The sequence below is a fragment of the Lactuca saligna genome, chromosome 8 (assembly GCF_052625555.1).
Source record: "Lactuca saligna cultivar CGN05327 chromosome 8, ASM5262555v1, whole genome shotgun sequence".
NCBI classification, from domain to species: domain Eukaryota; kingdom Viridiplantae; phylum Streptophyta; class Magnoliopsida; order Asterales; family Asteraceae; genus Lactuca; species Lactuca saligna.
In genome coordinates, this window is record NC_136424.1 from 96105569 (window position 1) to 96122206 (window position 16638).

Below are 16638 nucleotides of genomic sequence, written 5' to 3' on the forward strand. Positions count from 1 at the left end.
CACATAAAAAATAACAATTTATTTGTATATATAGCATCTTATTTCTATTTAACTTTTTTTTTGTACTTCTAAAAGACTATGCTTTTGATTGTTATTTTTCTTTTATGAAAGCATTGTAACTATAAAAATCTTTCCCATTGTACTTTTGATTTTTTGATATTAGGCTAGGGTTAATGAGTTTAATTTTATTCACATTAAGCTTTAAGGTTTTATTATTATTATTATTATTATTTTACATATTACATTAATATAGTTGTATGTAACCGTTTAAAAAATATAATAAGTTTTTATTTTGTCCACATTAGATCCCCAAAGTCTTTTTTTGTACATATTAATCAATATGATTTTTATAACCGTTTAAAGAGAGATACTAAGGTTTTAACTTTGTTCATATTAGGTTATTATTTTAAATATTTTTATCAATTCATCTAACTTTTTTACAATTTATATTTGTATCTAGTTAGATGACTTAATCATTTCATATTTTTATTTTAGTCATCCATTCACCACAACCACGGTTTCAATTGAAATGTTACATAACAAATTTTTGTTGTTTTTACAAAAAAAAATCTAATAATAATCAAAGTTTTAATGATTAAGGTTATGTTTGGCGCACCACAACTAGCTGATAAACTATTTTATTTTTCGATCTTTTTTAAGTTGTCATGTTTGACAAATCAAAAAATAACTTATAAGATAACGTTTTAAAAAACTACTTAGACTAGTTTTTTAAAAGTTTTTTTTTTTTTTTAATTTCCGAATATACCCGTTAATTAACTAAGAAAAAATATTTTTTAAATGTCCTTTTATGTCATTATATAAATTTCAGATAGCTTATAAGCCACTGACAAAGTCATGGTTAAAGTAAAAAATTATCCCCTAAAAGTAAAGAGGTATCCCTCATAAGTAATGGCGTATCAAGGATACCCCATTGAGAGAGCCATTACTTTTCGGGAATACCCTTTTATTTTGACTCTGGCTTCACCACTAACTTATAAGATATCTATAATTTATATAATGACATAAAAGAACATTTAAAAATATGTTTTATTAATTAATTAAGGGATATATTTGGAAATAAAAAAAAAAACTTTTAAAAAACTAATCTAAGTAGCTTTTTAAAACACTAGCCTTAATCATTAAGACTTTGATTATTATTAATTTTTTAGCAAAAATGACAAAAAATTGTTATGTAACCATTCAATTAAAACTATGGTTGTGGTAAATGAGCGACTAAAATGAGAAAATGAAATAATGAATTCATTTAAGTAGATACTAATATAAATTATGAAAAAGTTAGATGAAATGATAAAAATATTAAAAATTGGGATCTCATATGGACAAAGTTAAAAACTTTATTACCCCATTTTAAACGATTGTAACAACCATGTTGATGTAATATATAAAAAAAAAATAGGGACCCAATGTGGATAAAATTAAGATATTATCTTTTTTAAGCGGTTATATACAATTATATTGGTGTAATATAAAATAAATAAATAAATAAAAACAAAATTAAAATGCTATTACTCTCCTAAGTTGTTAAGCTATTAGGATGTGATATTTTAAGGAAATTTACTCATTTATATGGCAAAAATAAGTATATATAGAAGAAGAAAGATGGTAAAAAATTAATCATCACCTGAGAGATTCGAACTCTCGCGGGGAAACCCATTTACTTAGCAGGCACACGCCTTAACCACTCAGCCAAAGCGACTTTGGTGATTCAATTTTGGGGGTGTTTATTAAAATAATGAAAGTAATCATGATCAGGTACTCTAAGAATTTAGGACTAAGAAGCGAAATTGGGGTGGATCTCCCTGCATACTGGTACTGCCTCAAAGCAAGGCTGATGAATGTCATATGCTCCGACTGTGGAGAACAGAGTTGCAATCAGAAGCCCTCCTCAATCCTCATCTTCTTGCTTTCAAGTGTCTGATTGATGAATACAAGAAAGAAAGATGGATTTGATTCTTCAGTGCACAAATCTCTCTGTGTCTATTTCAATCGATACAAGTTGAGATTACCGGTGGCATTTGTAACATCGGTTTCATCTTCTGTTTATCGATGGCTTCAATACCCAAAATTGTAACTATATTCCAACAAATACGCAAACAAGATAAGGCTTCATTCTTCAATGCCGCTGGACTGAATCAACAATCTGCTACATGATTAATTTTTGATCGCCAAAATCGATGCTAAATTTATTTTTGGTGTTCAACCAGATACCTGTTCTTCACTATCACTATCTGTCCTTAAAATGATTTTGATTCCCCTCATGTCAATTTTTGAGAGAATGACAAAACTTATCAATGATATTATTGTTTTTATCCAATATTTTAGGCAGTTTTTATTAACGATCACCAATTTGGTTTCATAGGTTGCTATACGAAATTAGACAAAATTGCAAAAACATCCTTGTGGTATGTATTTTTTTGGGGTTTTAGTCCAAACCATGACTTTTTTTTTGTTTCGTGGTCATTTTGGGCTACTTTCATTGCAGAATTAGTCCCCAATAAAATTGAAAAGACTACTTTGCCCTTTTAATTTGTTTTTTCTATTTACTTAAATATTCTTTTTCTTTTATTTAATTATAAATGTTAAACAAATCAAGAATGGGACCCACCTGCCCTCTCTCTCTCTCTCATTTCTTACGGTTCTTTATTTCTTTCTTCTTGATTTCCGGCAAGACCACCCATCGGAAACGGTGTTTACCGGCCACCAAGGAAGACAAACAGCTCCCATTATCCTCTTCCCTTTTTCTATCGACAATCACCACCCAAACACCCTCATCTTCTGTTGCCAATTCTTGATTCCCCTCTCCCTTTTTTTTTTCTTCGACTCACCAGAAAAATAAAACAAAAGAAGGAGGCTATTGCCTCCGTTTCAACCACCTGCGATGGTAGATATGTTAAGGGGGAAAGGAACCCGTTTTTACGACGGTCCTATTGGCTTGACTTCATCGCCGACAGCCACAGATCGAGGTGAAGGTAAGCAGCACAAAGTAGCACCGAAAAATGGCAGATGGGGTTGTGTATGTCGACGAGGGGCAGTAGTCTGCATCTCCGACGAGCAAAGGGACCAAGGATCTTCAGGGGTGTTTCGTTGTGGAGTTGATGAAAAAATGGTGGAGGGGATAACTGCTCTTCGGCATGCCCTCGTGGGTTCCTTTCTTGTCGTCAACAGTAAGGAAAACGAAGGAACAAAGCAGCGATAGCAGTGCCGAATTGGGGGTGTTTGAATGTTGTTGTTCGACAGGAAAGAATGAGGGAGGATGAGAGTCAATTTTCCGGTGGTGAATCACGAAGGAAACAGAGGCTGCTTTGGCGGCCTCCCTTGGCTTCTTTCCTCCTGTCACTGACAGTTAAACATGAAGGGGCAGGGGTGTTTGGGTGATGCTTTTCGAAAATTGCAGAGGTGTTTGGCAGCTGGGATTGAAGAAGGAGAAAGGAAGGGTCTGTTGCCCATGGTGGTGGCCGGAAAATGCATCACCTCCGGTGGAGTTTCTTGGCAGCGAAACGGAGAGAGAGCGAGCGAGCGAGCGAGAGAGAGAGAGAGAGAGAGAGAGAGAGAGAGAGAGGGTAGGGTGTAAGTCTCATTCTTGATTTGTTTAACATTTATAATTAAATAAAAGAAAAAGAATATTTAAATAAATAGAAAAAACAAATTATAAGGGCAAAGTAGTCTTTTCAACTTTATCGGGGACCGATTCTGCAATTAAAGTAGCCTAAAAGGACCACGAAACCAAAAAAGTCATGGTTTGGACTAAAACCCCAAAAAAATGCATACCACAGGGACCATGTTGAGTCTCTATTTTCAAAATTAATTTGGATTGTAAAGATAAAACTGTAAAATTAGTCCCTATGGTATCAAAAAAACTTTGGATAGGATCCAAAAAGTTTCTAATTTGCATTGATGGTCCAAAATCAAAATTTTTGTTTTGTTTTGATCCTGAAAATATTGAAATGTCCATTTTACCAAATTATTTCTTTTTTCCATTTTTTATTGAGTTTAGTATTTAAAAATTTATAAAAAAATTAAAAATAAAAAATATCATATTACCCCTCTCCACGACTCCACCCACCGTAGCCTCTTCTCCTCTCTCTCTCTCTCTCTCTCTCTCTCTCTCTCTTTCTCTCTCTCTCTCTCTCTCTCTCTCTCTTTCTCTCTCTCTCTCTCTCTCCCTCCCTCCTTATTCTTCTTCTTCTTCACTTGCAAATTAAAAAAAAGCAACCCATAACCCCATCGTATGATATTATATTTATGAAAGTACTTTCTTTCCTCGGTAAAACAGAATAACATATGATATTATGTGTTTATGAACAATAAAAAAGACATGGTATTTTTATTACTTGCTACAAATGTGAATTGATTGTTTTGCTTACCATCATTTCCAACTTTCTACTAACAGTAAGAAGGTATGCTTGGGTAACCAGGTCCATAACATGGACTTACACCTTGAACTTGAACAACAACTATCTACTTAAAAGCAAGAAACCAAATCAAAATCTAAGGTAAATAATAAATTAGAAGAGAAGATTATAAGTCCAAAACTGTATAAAAGAAGCTTGCATGTGCTATTTATATTTATCATTGGTTAAGTGGAGTACATAAAGATCATCAGTTGAATGCTTAGAAATACCTATGCCCTCTATTAATGCAACATCAACTTTTTCATAAATTAGAACCACAACTTCAAAATAAAGTTGTTGATGGATACATTTCATGTATTACAACCATTCATTCTCATACTTGTTTGGGTTAGTAAATGTCCTATTAATCACCTGAATACAACCATGGTTCCAACAGTACCAACTACATGAGCATCATTGGGTAAAGGGGCTACCCTAACTGGTCGCATTCTGAAAAAGTTTTTCCAAATTAACATTTAATTCTAATTTTAAATGCAAGAATAGTATATAATTGAAGTAAGATTGTCCAATTTAAATGAGAATATCATACGAATGAAAACAAATTTTCACCCTGGCTAATTCAGAAGTTAATAATTGAATGAGAAGTTATCATTTTGCATATATTACAAAAACTTATACACTAAAAAATAAATTGATAAAAGGAATGATGATTACTAGTGCCAGAGGAGGTGAATCCTTTAATTGCGGTAGCGCTGCTGAATAAAATAAGACGAGATCTGTGAGATTTGGTATAAACTAATAATTATCACATCCACTCCAATTGATTTCTCGAAAAATTCAGAAGATAGTGAGAAAGATATAGCATCAATCCTTTAGGGGAATTCTTCGATAATGTAGGGTTCATTTGGTGTTTGATTAGATATGATAATTATTAGTTTAAATCAAAAATTCAGTTACCAGAAATATAGGAATTCAATTTAGGTTATTAAATTAAAATTATACAATGTTCCTATTTTACCCTTAGACGGTGATTGCACCATAATTGGTCATACATTCACACAATAACTAATGGTTATATATGATCCTAACTCTTTTTTCTCTCTCTCTCTCTCTCTCTCTCTCTCTCTCTCTCTCTCTCTATATATATATATATATATATATATATATATATATATATATATATATATATATATATATATATATATATATATATATATATATATATATATATATATATATATATAAGAAATGAATCTTAGGAATAGTAAACTTGCCATTTTTTGGCAACTTTGCTCTTCATTCTTTGACCATTTTGACACTTTTAGTCATTGTAATCAATAATTTTACACTTTTTTAGGAACATTTTAATATTTAAAGTTTGGTCAAAAAACTTTAATGATTTGACAACTTTGATCCCTTTTCGAAAAAAGTTGCTAATTCCTACCCCTTTAATTCTTTAGCCATTTTGACACTTCTGGTCCTTGCATGAGACTTTTACATTTTTTTCATAAAAACATGAAAAAAGCGATCTGTGGCAAAGTCCAGGCTTTTCATCCTTGCACTTTCTATGTCTGTCATATTTATCGATTTAAAAACAACATTGAAAGCTTATGGTCTCCGCGTAGTGGAGGTAACCTTTCTAGTTAAAATTAACATATGACTAATTTAACAATACATATAGTTTTTTATTTTATTCATAATATTTACACAAACTCTTGAACATACAACTAATTTAACCATACATATTTTTTTAATTTAATTAAATTATTCACTTTAACCTTTTGATTTTTTAATATATTAAAATCATTTATTAGTCTAAATTAAAATTAAATCTTCACTTTTCAACCTAATCTATAACCTTTTTATTACATTAAAATTGTTTATCAGTCCAAATTAAAATTAATTCTTTATTTTCAACCTAATATATACTTAACTTTGAAATAAATATGGTTTTAAATGACAATCATAATTAAAATATCATAAGACTATTTTTTCAATTGTCAAAAAAATGTTTATATTCTTTAATATAAAACCTAAACTTAAATATATACTTAATTAAACGTCAATGTAGGAGTAGCCTACTTAGTAGAAGTTTTCATTTTTATTGGAGGTTTTAGGTTGTAATCTAGATGGTGGTCGGTGATACTAACTTCCACCCATTAACCACTCGTTAATGGCGGATCTAGAAATTTTTATATGATGGTACAAACATTATCAATAAATATTCTATGTAGTTATCATATTCGGGGCATTAACAAACATGATAAATTCTCTTTAAGTGGGGGTACTATAACATAGAACTTGTTTACAAATATTTTTTTTTATATATACATAAAACAAGTTTTTTGATATGTTGTAGTACCCCCAACGCCCCATGTAGCTCCGCAACTGCCACCATTAAAAAATCAAGGTTTTAAACAATGTAATTATACTTTGCACAATGTGCAGGAAATTCGTCTAGTTAGATGATAACTAAAGAACCATTTATTGGAGAGTTTAAGTCATTTTTGGTCATTTAACTTTTGGTTTTATAGTCATTTTGTCTTTTATTATTATTATTTTTTTAAAAGGTCATCAAATTTTTGACTTTGTACTTATTTAGTCACTTTACTTTTTTTTTGTCACTTACTTTTTAGATTTGTACTCATTTAATCACCTAACTTTTAAAATTGTGTTCATTTAATCATTAAACTTTTGAAAAAATTTAAAAGTTTAGTGACTAAATGAGTACAATTTTAAAAGTTAGGTGACTAAATGTGATCAAACCAAAAGTTAAGTGATTAAATGAGCATAAAACCAAAAGTTTGATAACCTTTTAAAACTTAAAAATAGTTAAATAAACAAATGAATACAAAACAAAACTTAAATGTTAAATGATAAAAAATCATTTAAACCCTTAATTAAAACAGTCACATTTAAAAAAAAAAGTCATAATTGAAGAAAAATAACAGTCACAATCACAGTAAGAAAAAGAAAAAAAAGTCATAATTAAGGAAAAAAAACAGTGACATTAAAAAAAAAAGGTCATAATCGAAGAATAAAAAACAGTCGCATTTAAAAAAATCATAATGGAAGAAAAAAAACAAAAAAAATAGTCATAAGAAAAAAATAGAACGTCGCCTGAGAGATTCGAACTCTCGCGGGGAAACCCCATGTACTTAGCAGGCACACGCCTTAACCACTCGGCCAAAGCGACTTTTATGATGGAATCTTGTGGGTGTATTTCTTATTATTTTAATTATTCTAGATTACAAAATAAAAACCCCACTAGAAAAAGCAAGATTTGAGATCGTATTGTTTCTTCTACCCGAAGAAGTTGTTAATTTCAGAATTTTGATAATGAAATTCTTCTGGAGTATCAACTGAAATCATACATTACACGAAATCAGAAGCCGTGGTTGAAAATGGCGACAGTTCAGGCGGTTTTAGGTAATTTGACGGCGGGAGAACGTCATGTTCTGACTGCGGTGAACTCTGGAGCCTCTACTCTATCACTATTAGGTTCCGGATTCATAGTGCTTTGCTACGTGTGTTTTAAAGAACTCCGCAAGTTCTCCTTCAAGCTCGTTTTCTTCCTCGCTCTTTCAGTAAGTCTCTTTCTATCGAATTCAGATCGATTTGAATCAAAGTTGTGAAATATATTTGACAATTAACTGTTGTAGTGGTTTTAGTTAAGTGCTCTAGTAAAGTCCAGATTACAACATCGATTTGTTTATTTGTCTGTGTTCATTGTATTTTCTGGACCTGATGTTATGATCCTTATAAATGATTTCAACATAGAGCATGCTACGGTTTGGAGTTAATTGAATATCTCTTTAATGGTTTTTATTTTTTTACATTTAGGAACTGATTGTGGTGTGATGATTTGGTTGAAATGATAGCTTCATCACCCCCTTACACACTTGCTTTCTATTAGATCAATGTACTCCATTTTACATTTAAATTGGAACAAACCTTGAGTGGATGGTTGTGTTAACCTTAGTCTTTGTAATAGAATATGATTTTGCTCTAGTATATGCATTTTGGTGCTATTGAACCTCTGCTGGGATCAACAAAGCATGAGCTTTTAATTTTAGGAAATTTATCACTTTACCCTTTTAGCATGCTGTTGAGTTCTTCACTTAGACTTCCATTTGCTTAACTTGTTGAATGAAAGGTCACATAGTCATAATATCAAATTAGAATCCCTGGAATTGTTCCTATGTAAAAACCAACATTTTTTCTGCATAAATCAATCTCAATTCAGAGCTGAAAGGTAATAACTTATGTTTTTTTCTTTCTTTTCTGTTCTTGTTGCAGGATATGCTTTGCAGCTTTTTCAGTGTTGTTGGGTATGGATACTAAGTGAAGTGGAATAAATTTGCTTCTTCTTCTTCTTCTTCTTAGAGTTCTGTATTCACTAACATGGATTTCTATATATGTAGTGATCCATCTAAAGGAATCTTCAGTGACTAAATACTACTTTTGTATTATATATGCAGTGATCCATCTAAAGGATTCTTCTGTTATGCCCAAGGCTACAGCACTCATTTCTTTTGTGTGGCATCTTTCCTTTGGACAACTACTATTGCTTTTACTCTTCATCGTGCAGTTGTCAAACACAAAGCTGATGTTGAGGATTTTGAGCCCATGTTTCACTTGTATGTTTGGGGTATGCACTCATGATCCTTTACTTAACCAAATAGATTTGGTAGATTATATGTTCCTTGATCCATTTCACATTCCTCATTAATGAAAGCTAAACTGTATTCTTTTTTCTTTTTTTTTTTTTTTTTTATCATAGGAACTTCACTTGTTATGACAGTTGTCCGATCTATCGGTAATGAACATGGACATGTAGGAAACATAGGCCGTGTAGCTGCATGGTGCTGGACAGAAACCGGAAGAACAGGAAAGGTTGTTACTTTTTAGTTATATAATGTCATTACCAAAACTTGAAGGGTGAAAAATGTAAATTTACTTTCTTTGTTGTACAGGCTGTCCACTTCTTTACATTTTATGCACCTCTTTGGGGGGCAATTCTTTTCAATGGGTTCACTTATTTTCAAGTGATACGCATGCTAAACAATGCAACACGTGTAAGCTTATATTGTTTTCTACTTTTTTTTTAAATGGGTTACAATGAGTCAATTTGGATATTGTGCAAGGACATTTATTGTAAATTTCAGATGGCAGTGGGCATGTCTGATCGGGGTTCTCAGTCAGATACACGTGTAGACATGAAGGTTTCAACTTATTACCAATTTATTCAACAATGTTTTATTTTATTTTTTTAACAAATTATTATTTTTTTTATTTGTAGGCTTTGAACAGGTGGGGTTACTATCCATTGATTCTTATAGGGTCATGGAGTTTTGGAACAGTCAACCGTATTCATGACTTTATAGAACCAGGTCATAAGCTTTTTTGGCTTTCTATTCTTGATGTTGGAATGGCTGCATTAATGGTAAATTTCTTCTTAACACATTTATATCTCTCTTTACTTTTTTATTTATAAATTACCATGATTCATGTTAATCTTCAAATACTCACTCTTGACTTATCACATTGTTTAAATAAATTGTTTTGACTTTCTGTCAAAATATGAAATACAGGTATCTTGTGACTCTAATTGATACCCTCACTCTATTTGTTACAATGGCAAAGAGGTAATTTTATATTTTTGCAGGGTCTTTTCAACTCAATAGCGTATGGCCTCAATTCTTCGGTGCGACGTGCAATTTATGAAAGGCTCGATCTGTAAGTCTTTTTTGACTGACTATGACTGTGCAAAAGACGATAATGCCCTTCACATATATTTTAAATTGTTGCGTGTTGATTTGAATTTTGGTAATAAACTATTATTATTGTTATTTCTAGGTTACCGGAAAGTTTGAGAAGATGTTTCCCGAAGAAGTTAAAGTCAAGAAGTCAACAACAGCAACATGAAAGTGAACTAGTCTCTTTGAGAATTGAAGACCAGCATCAATAGCTACATGACAAAACCCAAACCATTTCCAAATATCTTTCTTACCAATTCCCATCGATGAAATACCGAAAATGCCCTTAACGACTATGACCAAGTTATCAATTTTGTTTTGTTTTTTTTTTTTATTTGGATAAAAAGGCAACAGCAGCAATCAACGGTATCTTCAAAGTTGTTCCTTTTCTTGTAGTGATTCTTGTAGAAACTAACTAGCATTTGAAATGCCAATGATGTAAAGTAATGTGTTACTCTTAATAGTTTGGTCAAATATTTATTTGGTTTGAGATTTGTTATATAGTTTAGTTGATTGATTGTTTTTGGGGAAAAAATTAGTATGGTTTGTAATAATTCTTTTATTGGTTTGTGCTTTTTTATAAGTTCATGAATGCTTGTTCTATCAATAAGGAGGTATAATTTCATAAGTGATAAGAATATAAGTAAATATCTATGATGATGGATTTTTACAAGATTTTGAGGCTGTTTGATAGTTGATAATTAACTCCAATTTTAATGAATCAATGTTTGACTTGGCCGAGTAGAAGACATTTCAGAGGAATCAAAACCGAATTAAAGATTTTTAACTGAATATAGTCGTACTCAACCTCTAGACCCAGTAAGAGATGATAGTATAATATCCATAGATTGAGCAAATTAAATCATTGGTCATACAATGTGTATTGACCTACATTAATCTACATATGAATTAACATTTTACTTTTCTCTATGCAGTCATATCAAACATACATGATTTGGTTTAAGATTCAACTCAATGAAACAACTATGAAAACTCAAACCCTTCTTTATTTATAAGCCATTGAATCCCCTTTTACACTATACATATGGTGTAACATATTCTAATTGTCCACCGCAGAAATTAGATCTGATGTGGGGAATACATCACCTTTTTATAGTCCTTTTTAATATTCAAAAGTGTAATTATCACCATTTTAAGTCAACTAAAATAAGTGACCCGAGACATTGATATGTGAATCAACCTAATAAAATCATTAGTAATCTCTTCTTTGAGCAATTATTGTATTCTTATTAAATGTAACTTGAGAATTGAAGATTCAAAATAAAACCAATGTCAACTTCCACGGGATAAGTATTTGTCGTGTATGCCAAGGGGATAATTGAAGCATGCAAATAGTGTGTCTTTAAAGTTGAGATTAGTTCACTTGACCAATCAGGGTGTCTAACAATGAGTTACTAACAAGGTCATGAGTTCTATCCCAGACATATACTAATCCGTCGTTCAAAAAAAAAGTATGTCTGTGTGTGTGATTACTGTGGTTTATTCCTAACAAGTATCTTAAAAAACTTACGAGAAAATTATGGTCCATTTGAAGAATGATTTTTTCTTTTTTATGAATGAATATCTTGTAATTTCTCTTTTAATATATAATCATAGAAGACAACCCTAATAAGGATGTAAGATCTAGTTTTGATTAAAAAAGGGGGCCGATATGTAATGCAAGAAATATGAAAAGAAAACTATAAATGAGACATCAACGGAATTGATGTTTCACCAACCATGTACGTTGATAATCTCCATAAAAAATGATTTTCATAACTCATAAGCCATATTATGCGTATTTAGATTATCTTTATAGATGATAGTACTTTGTAAACATTTTTGTTTCCAACCATTAAACATGTGCTTAAATCATTTCAGGTATAATGTATTTTTGTTAAAAATTAGGTGAAATTGTGTTTTTATAAAGGGGTGTGTATGGGGCGGTTTGATTCGGTTATTGGTCAAAACCGAACCATAACCATTATGACTGGTTAATGTATTTTGGTAGCCATTGGGTATTGTTAATATTGGTTATCGTTAATGGTTTTTGTCGGTTAACGGTTTTGGTTAATGGTTAATAATGGTTAACCATAATGTTCAAAATAATATAAATGGCGAAAGTATAGTGGCATAAAAATGAAAAGAGAATATAAAAAGTCCTCTGCACCAATGTTTGTAACCTTACTTATAGTAATAGAATAAAATGTGTACATTTTATACTCAGAGTGAAATAACACATAGTCACATTCAATAAAAGTATAACAAATTAAAAAAACTTGACATTAATAACTTTGTATATTGATAATTGATATTAACATTAAAATAAAGCCAAACATTCATACATTTTCAATGCGATTAAATAAAAAAAGTATAAAATAAAATAGTTAAACATTTATCTTACGTGTTATCTGTATAAAAAAAACAATCACTCATATACATTCAATGTGATTAAGTAAAAACAGTAAATAAAAAGCAATTTTTTTAGAAAAAAATACATTCTTAATATATCATAAAGTGAAGAAGAATTAAAAACTTAACTTACCTAGAAGTTTTGATTATAAATTAAAAAAAAAATCCTTCGAATAGAACTATAAAGTTAAAACAATCTTTGATTAGGATTAACAGTGTGAGAAGCCTCCGATTAGGATTATGAATGTGAAGATTAAATTAATTGTGAATAATATTTACAAATTATAAAATTAGCCGATTAGGAATTACAACATTAATCAATAATATAACTCAATGCATGATTAGAAAATTGTGTGTCTGCATAATCTACGTGATCATCCTTTTATGGTTTGATTGTATGTTCATCTCGTGATAAGTGAGGATTAATGAATTATATTTTGAAAATTTAATGGGTCTTAAATAAGTTTGACTATATTATTTTATATATAATCCATAATTTTTATGCATTAAAATATAAAGTTAGTGGTTCGGTTAATAATGTTTCCAACCTATAAAACCATAACCGAACCGTTTGTTATCACAAAAATTAGAAACCGAACCAACGGTTTTTAAAACGGTTCGGTTATTATGGTTCGGTTATATCGGTTAATTTGGTTATGGTTCGGTTTTTCGGTTATTATGCTCACCCCTATTTTTATATGTAAAGAAATGTTTAATAAAAGTAGTTTGAACATTTCAAAAGATGTAAAATTATATAAAATTTAAAAGTTAAAAGCTTCCAAAATTAGTTGAAGTAACCTTTGGATTAAGAGGTTTTTGATTAAAAAGATTTTCTAACATGTATCCTAAGGGTACACATAAAAAATATTTTAATTATTAATTATGAGAAATATTACCATAATTAAATATAAAATTTAGTAATTATAGAAAATATTCTTCATGATTAATACATTTTATATTTAATTATAATAATATTTTTCATAATTAATAGTTCTTATGTAATCCTTATTTTAAATTTCAAAACAATATTTGTCACTTTGTTGCTGAAGTAGTAGCAAATAATATTTTAAATTTCAAAACAATATTTCCATACTGCTCTATTTTCTAGAAAATAAATACATGAAAAACCATAACAATTAAATTTACAATTTCTATAAACTTTACTATGAACTTAATCACATTATTAATAACAAAACTTTTAGAAAATAGAAATCATTAAACTAAATAAATAGATGCCAAAAAAATATGTTAAAATAATGTCGTTGGAGTTGTTTGACGGAAAACAATAATTTCATCCATTTACAACTTCATCAACCAAACTATGTATTCTCCTATTTTTCATATAATTTCCCTATCATTGTCTCTGCTGCTTCTTTTAGAGATCACAATTTGTCGGAAAATAGTGGGGATGTCACAACTGTTTCTTAATCCCTCAGCATCCTAACCAAGTCCTAATAGTTTAAGTCTTGATACATGTGATGCATATAAACCGAGTGAGTCAGGTTGGGGAAACCTGGTGAGATACTAGAGATTTCAATCCCACAATATTGATATGATAATATTCCAAAATTATCAGACCTGCAAAACCAACCGTTACCATACAAAAGATCAATATAAGCTTACATTCCTACATATCAATTCCTACCGATCCTCACAAATCCTAGTCCACGATTATCAAGGAGAAATTATTTCACCTAATGAACTATTAAAAGGTTTGACTACACAGCTAAGAGCTTTATTGGCCCGTGTAAGTCATAAGGCATATAAGCCATATAAGCCATTAGAGTGTTTGATGAGTATGGTATCCCCTTTCATCTACGTTTGTGAGTAATTAGCTCACACTAGCAACATAATTCATAAGATTGTCTTATGTGAATTGTGAGCATTGATTTAGCATGCGGAATTAAAGAACATAAAGAATACAGTGATTTAGGTGCTAAAAGATGTATTCAATCATAGTTATGAGTACAAAAAAGGAACTAGTCTAGAACTTCATAAATATCTCACTCACTAGTCACTCTGAACTACATCTCTCAAGCACACATCTACAAGTGGTATGAAACCCACTATATATAAAGATGTTTCCATCTCTATCCCTCTCTCTTTCTCTCTCTCTCTATATATATATATATATATATATATATATATATATATATATAATATATATATATATATATATATATATATATATATATATATATATCCATCTATCTATCTAGTACGCTGGTCGTACCTATAGTAGTACGTTGGGCGTACTACTATAAGAAAAACCCTAATATTTGAGTTGGTCCTTATATAAAGAACGTGATGGTTTCATTTTTGGACACCCTTACCATCCTCCAACCCTCCCATAAACCCTAATATCGTGTGTGTGGCTTGTGTGTGTTATTGCAAGTTTGGAGTGTTCTTGGCTCTTGTAGTTGAAAAAGGAGGTTAGAGAAGAAGAAGAAGGTGCTAGCAAGCTTGAAGATCCAGAAACTTCCCACCTTTGTGCATAATTTTCAAGTATAAAGCTTATACATTGGTTAGGGTTCTTCTAGATCTCTTTGGTTAAAGTTTCATGAGCTAAAGTCCCTAAGTTTATAGCTTTTTGAGTCTGGGGCTCTCCATAGGGTTTAAGTTGTCCTTTCATGCATATTAAGACATCTAGATTGATAAAAATGCTTGTTTGATCTTCCCTTTTGACTCATGCATGAGTAAAGTAGACTAGAATGGGTAAAATAGTGTTTTGAACATCTCTTAGCCATGCAATGGCATAATTCCCCCAATTTTATGGATTAACAGGCTTCAAATTAGTCAGATATGTAGTTTGAATGGTTGTCTTAACGAATTAAGATGTTAATAGTGGATTTGGTGATTTTTGGAGTGCGTCGTGCGTATTCCTGACTACGTGCAGCATAGTACAAGTTTCCCCTATCTCAAGCTAGATCATTTGTACGCCCAAAATACCCGTTATGTCTTGACTTTTGCTGACTTTGACCATTGGTCAAAGTTTAGGGTCTTTGGAACTAGGGAAGGGCAAAATGGTCCTTTTGCCCTTAGTAGGTTTCGGTCATGGGGTTTTGGACTCGTGTGCGGTTTTGGACCTTAATTTTAATTAAGTATAATTATTTTGTTGATTAGGCGGAGTCTAGATCTCGCAGTTCGGGTGCTAGGTTTGGGTTTCGGGTATACCCGATTACCCGAAATTTTTTTAAGACGTGGGTTTTTTTTGGTAAATGCAAAATACATGAATACATTGTTATCAAGTAATTTAGATGACTTTAGTTGTTATTATTTTATCAAAATGCATTTGTGTATATTTTTCTTTTCCTTTCCTTTTTTTTTTTTTGCTTATTTCTAGTCTTTTAATTTACACATCTTCCATCTAAAACAATAAGTAATAAATCTACTCTGTATATTAAACTCTTTTTTTATTCTATCATGAGATTCAACTTTTAAACTAAGATCTTTAAGTATTTGTTTTTTTTTTTTTATCATCTTATTATATTAGATTAAGTTGTTAAAAGATTACTTGCTATCTCAACTATTATTGACTAAAAATCTTAATGTTAAAAGTTGAGCAAGACATATTTATTTCATTAAACTTATTTTCAGGTGTTATTAAAAAAATTTATATATTTTTGGGTAATACCCAAATTACCCAAACCTGACCCACTACCCGAATTACCTAAATTAAATTTGGGATGGGTAACGGGTAATTTTTTTAATATTAAAACCCCGAATTATCCAAAACTCGAAAATTTACCCGATCAACACCCCTATTAAGTTGTTGGTGGCCATGTATGAAAAGAGATGTGACATGTTTTGTGGAGCGATGTTTGACTTGCCGAAAGGTCAAGGTGGAGCACCAACACCCTCATGAAAAGTTACAGCCTCTGGAGGTTCCCCTATGGAAGTGGGAGCAGATTACTATGGATTTCATTACAAAACTACCAAGGACTGCAAGGGGTGTTGACGTTATATGGGTGATATTGGATCGTTTGACGAAGAGTGTTCACTTCTTAGCCATTAGTTAGAAATCTTCTAAAGAGAAGTTGGTTGAGATTTACATTCGAAAGGTGGTGGCTCGGCATGGTGTTTCGACGTCTATT

At 30.9% G+C, this 16638-nt stretch overlaps 1 protein-coding gene and 2 non-coding genes across 3 annotated transcripts; 1 reads left to right on the forward strand and 2 right to left on the reverse strand.

The window, feature by feature from the left end:
• Window positions 1-1636: 1636 nt before the first annotated feature.
• Window positions 1637-1717, reverse strand: TRNAS-GCU (transfer RNA serine (anticodon GCU)). Its single transcript has one exon. It is a non-coding gene; the product is annotated as a tRNA-Ser (tRNA).
• Window positions 1718-7487: 5770 nt separating this feature from the next.
• TRNAS-GCU (transfer RNA serine (anticodon GCU)) lies at window positions 7488-7569 on the reverse strand. Its single transcript has one exon. It is a non-coding gene; the product is annotated as a tRNA-Ser (tRNA).
• Window positions 7570-7649: 80 nt separating this feature from the next.
• Window positions 7650-10631, forward strand: GCR1 (G-protein-coupled receptor 1). The gene is made up of 9 exons (XM_078971667.1): window positions 7650-7960; window positions 8673-8704; window positions 8855-9024; window positions 9157-9269; window positions 9350-9451; window positions 9542-9598; window positions 9676-9819; window positions 10042-10112; window positions 10233-10631. The coding sequence occupies exons 1-9, from the start codon at window positions 7778-7780 to the stop codon at window positions 10342-10344; spliced, it is 984 nt and encodes a 327-aa protein (XP_078827793.1). The 5' UTR covers window positions 7650-7777; the 3' UTR covers window positions 10345-10631.
• The last annotated feature ends 6007 nt before the right edge of the window (window positions 10632-16638 follow it).

Coding starts and splice junctions, on each gene's coding strand:
- GCR1 (XM_078971667.1), top strand. CDS start 7,778: ATGGCGACAGTTCAGGCGGTTTTAGGTAATTTGACGGCGGGAGAACGT. Junction 7,961..8,672: donor TTTTCTTCCTCGCTCTTTCA/GTAAGTCTCTTT, acceptor TTCTTGTTGCAG/GATATGCTTTGCAGCTTTTT. Junction 9,270..9,349: donor AAACCGGAAGAACAGGAAAG/GTTGTTACTTTT, acceptor TTTGTTGTACAG/GCTGTCCACTTCTTTACATT.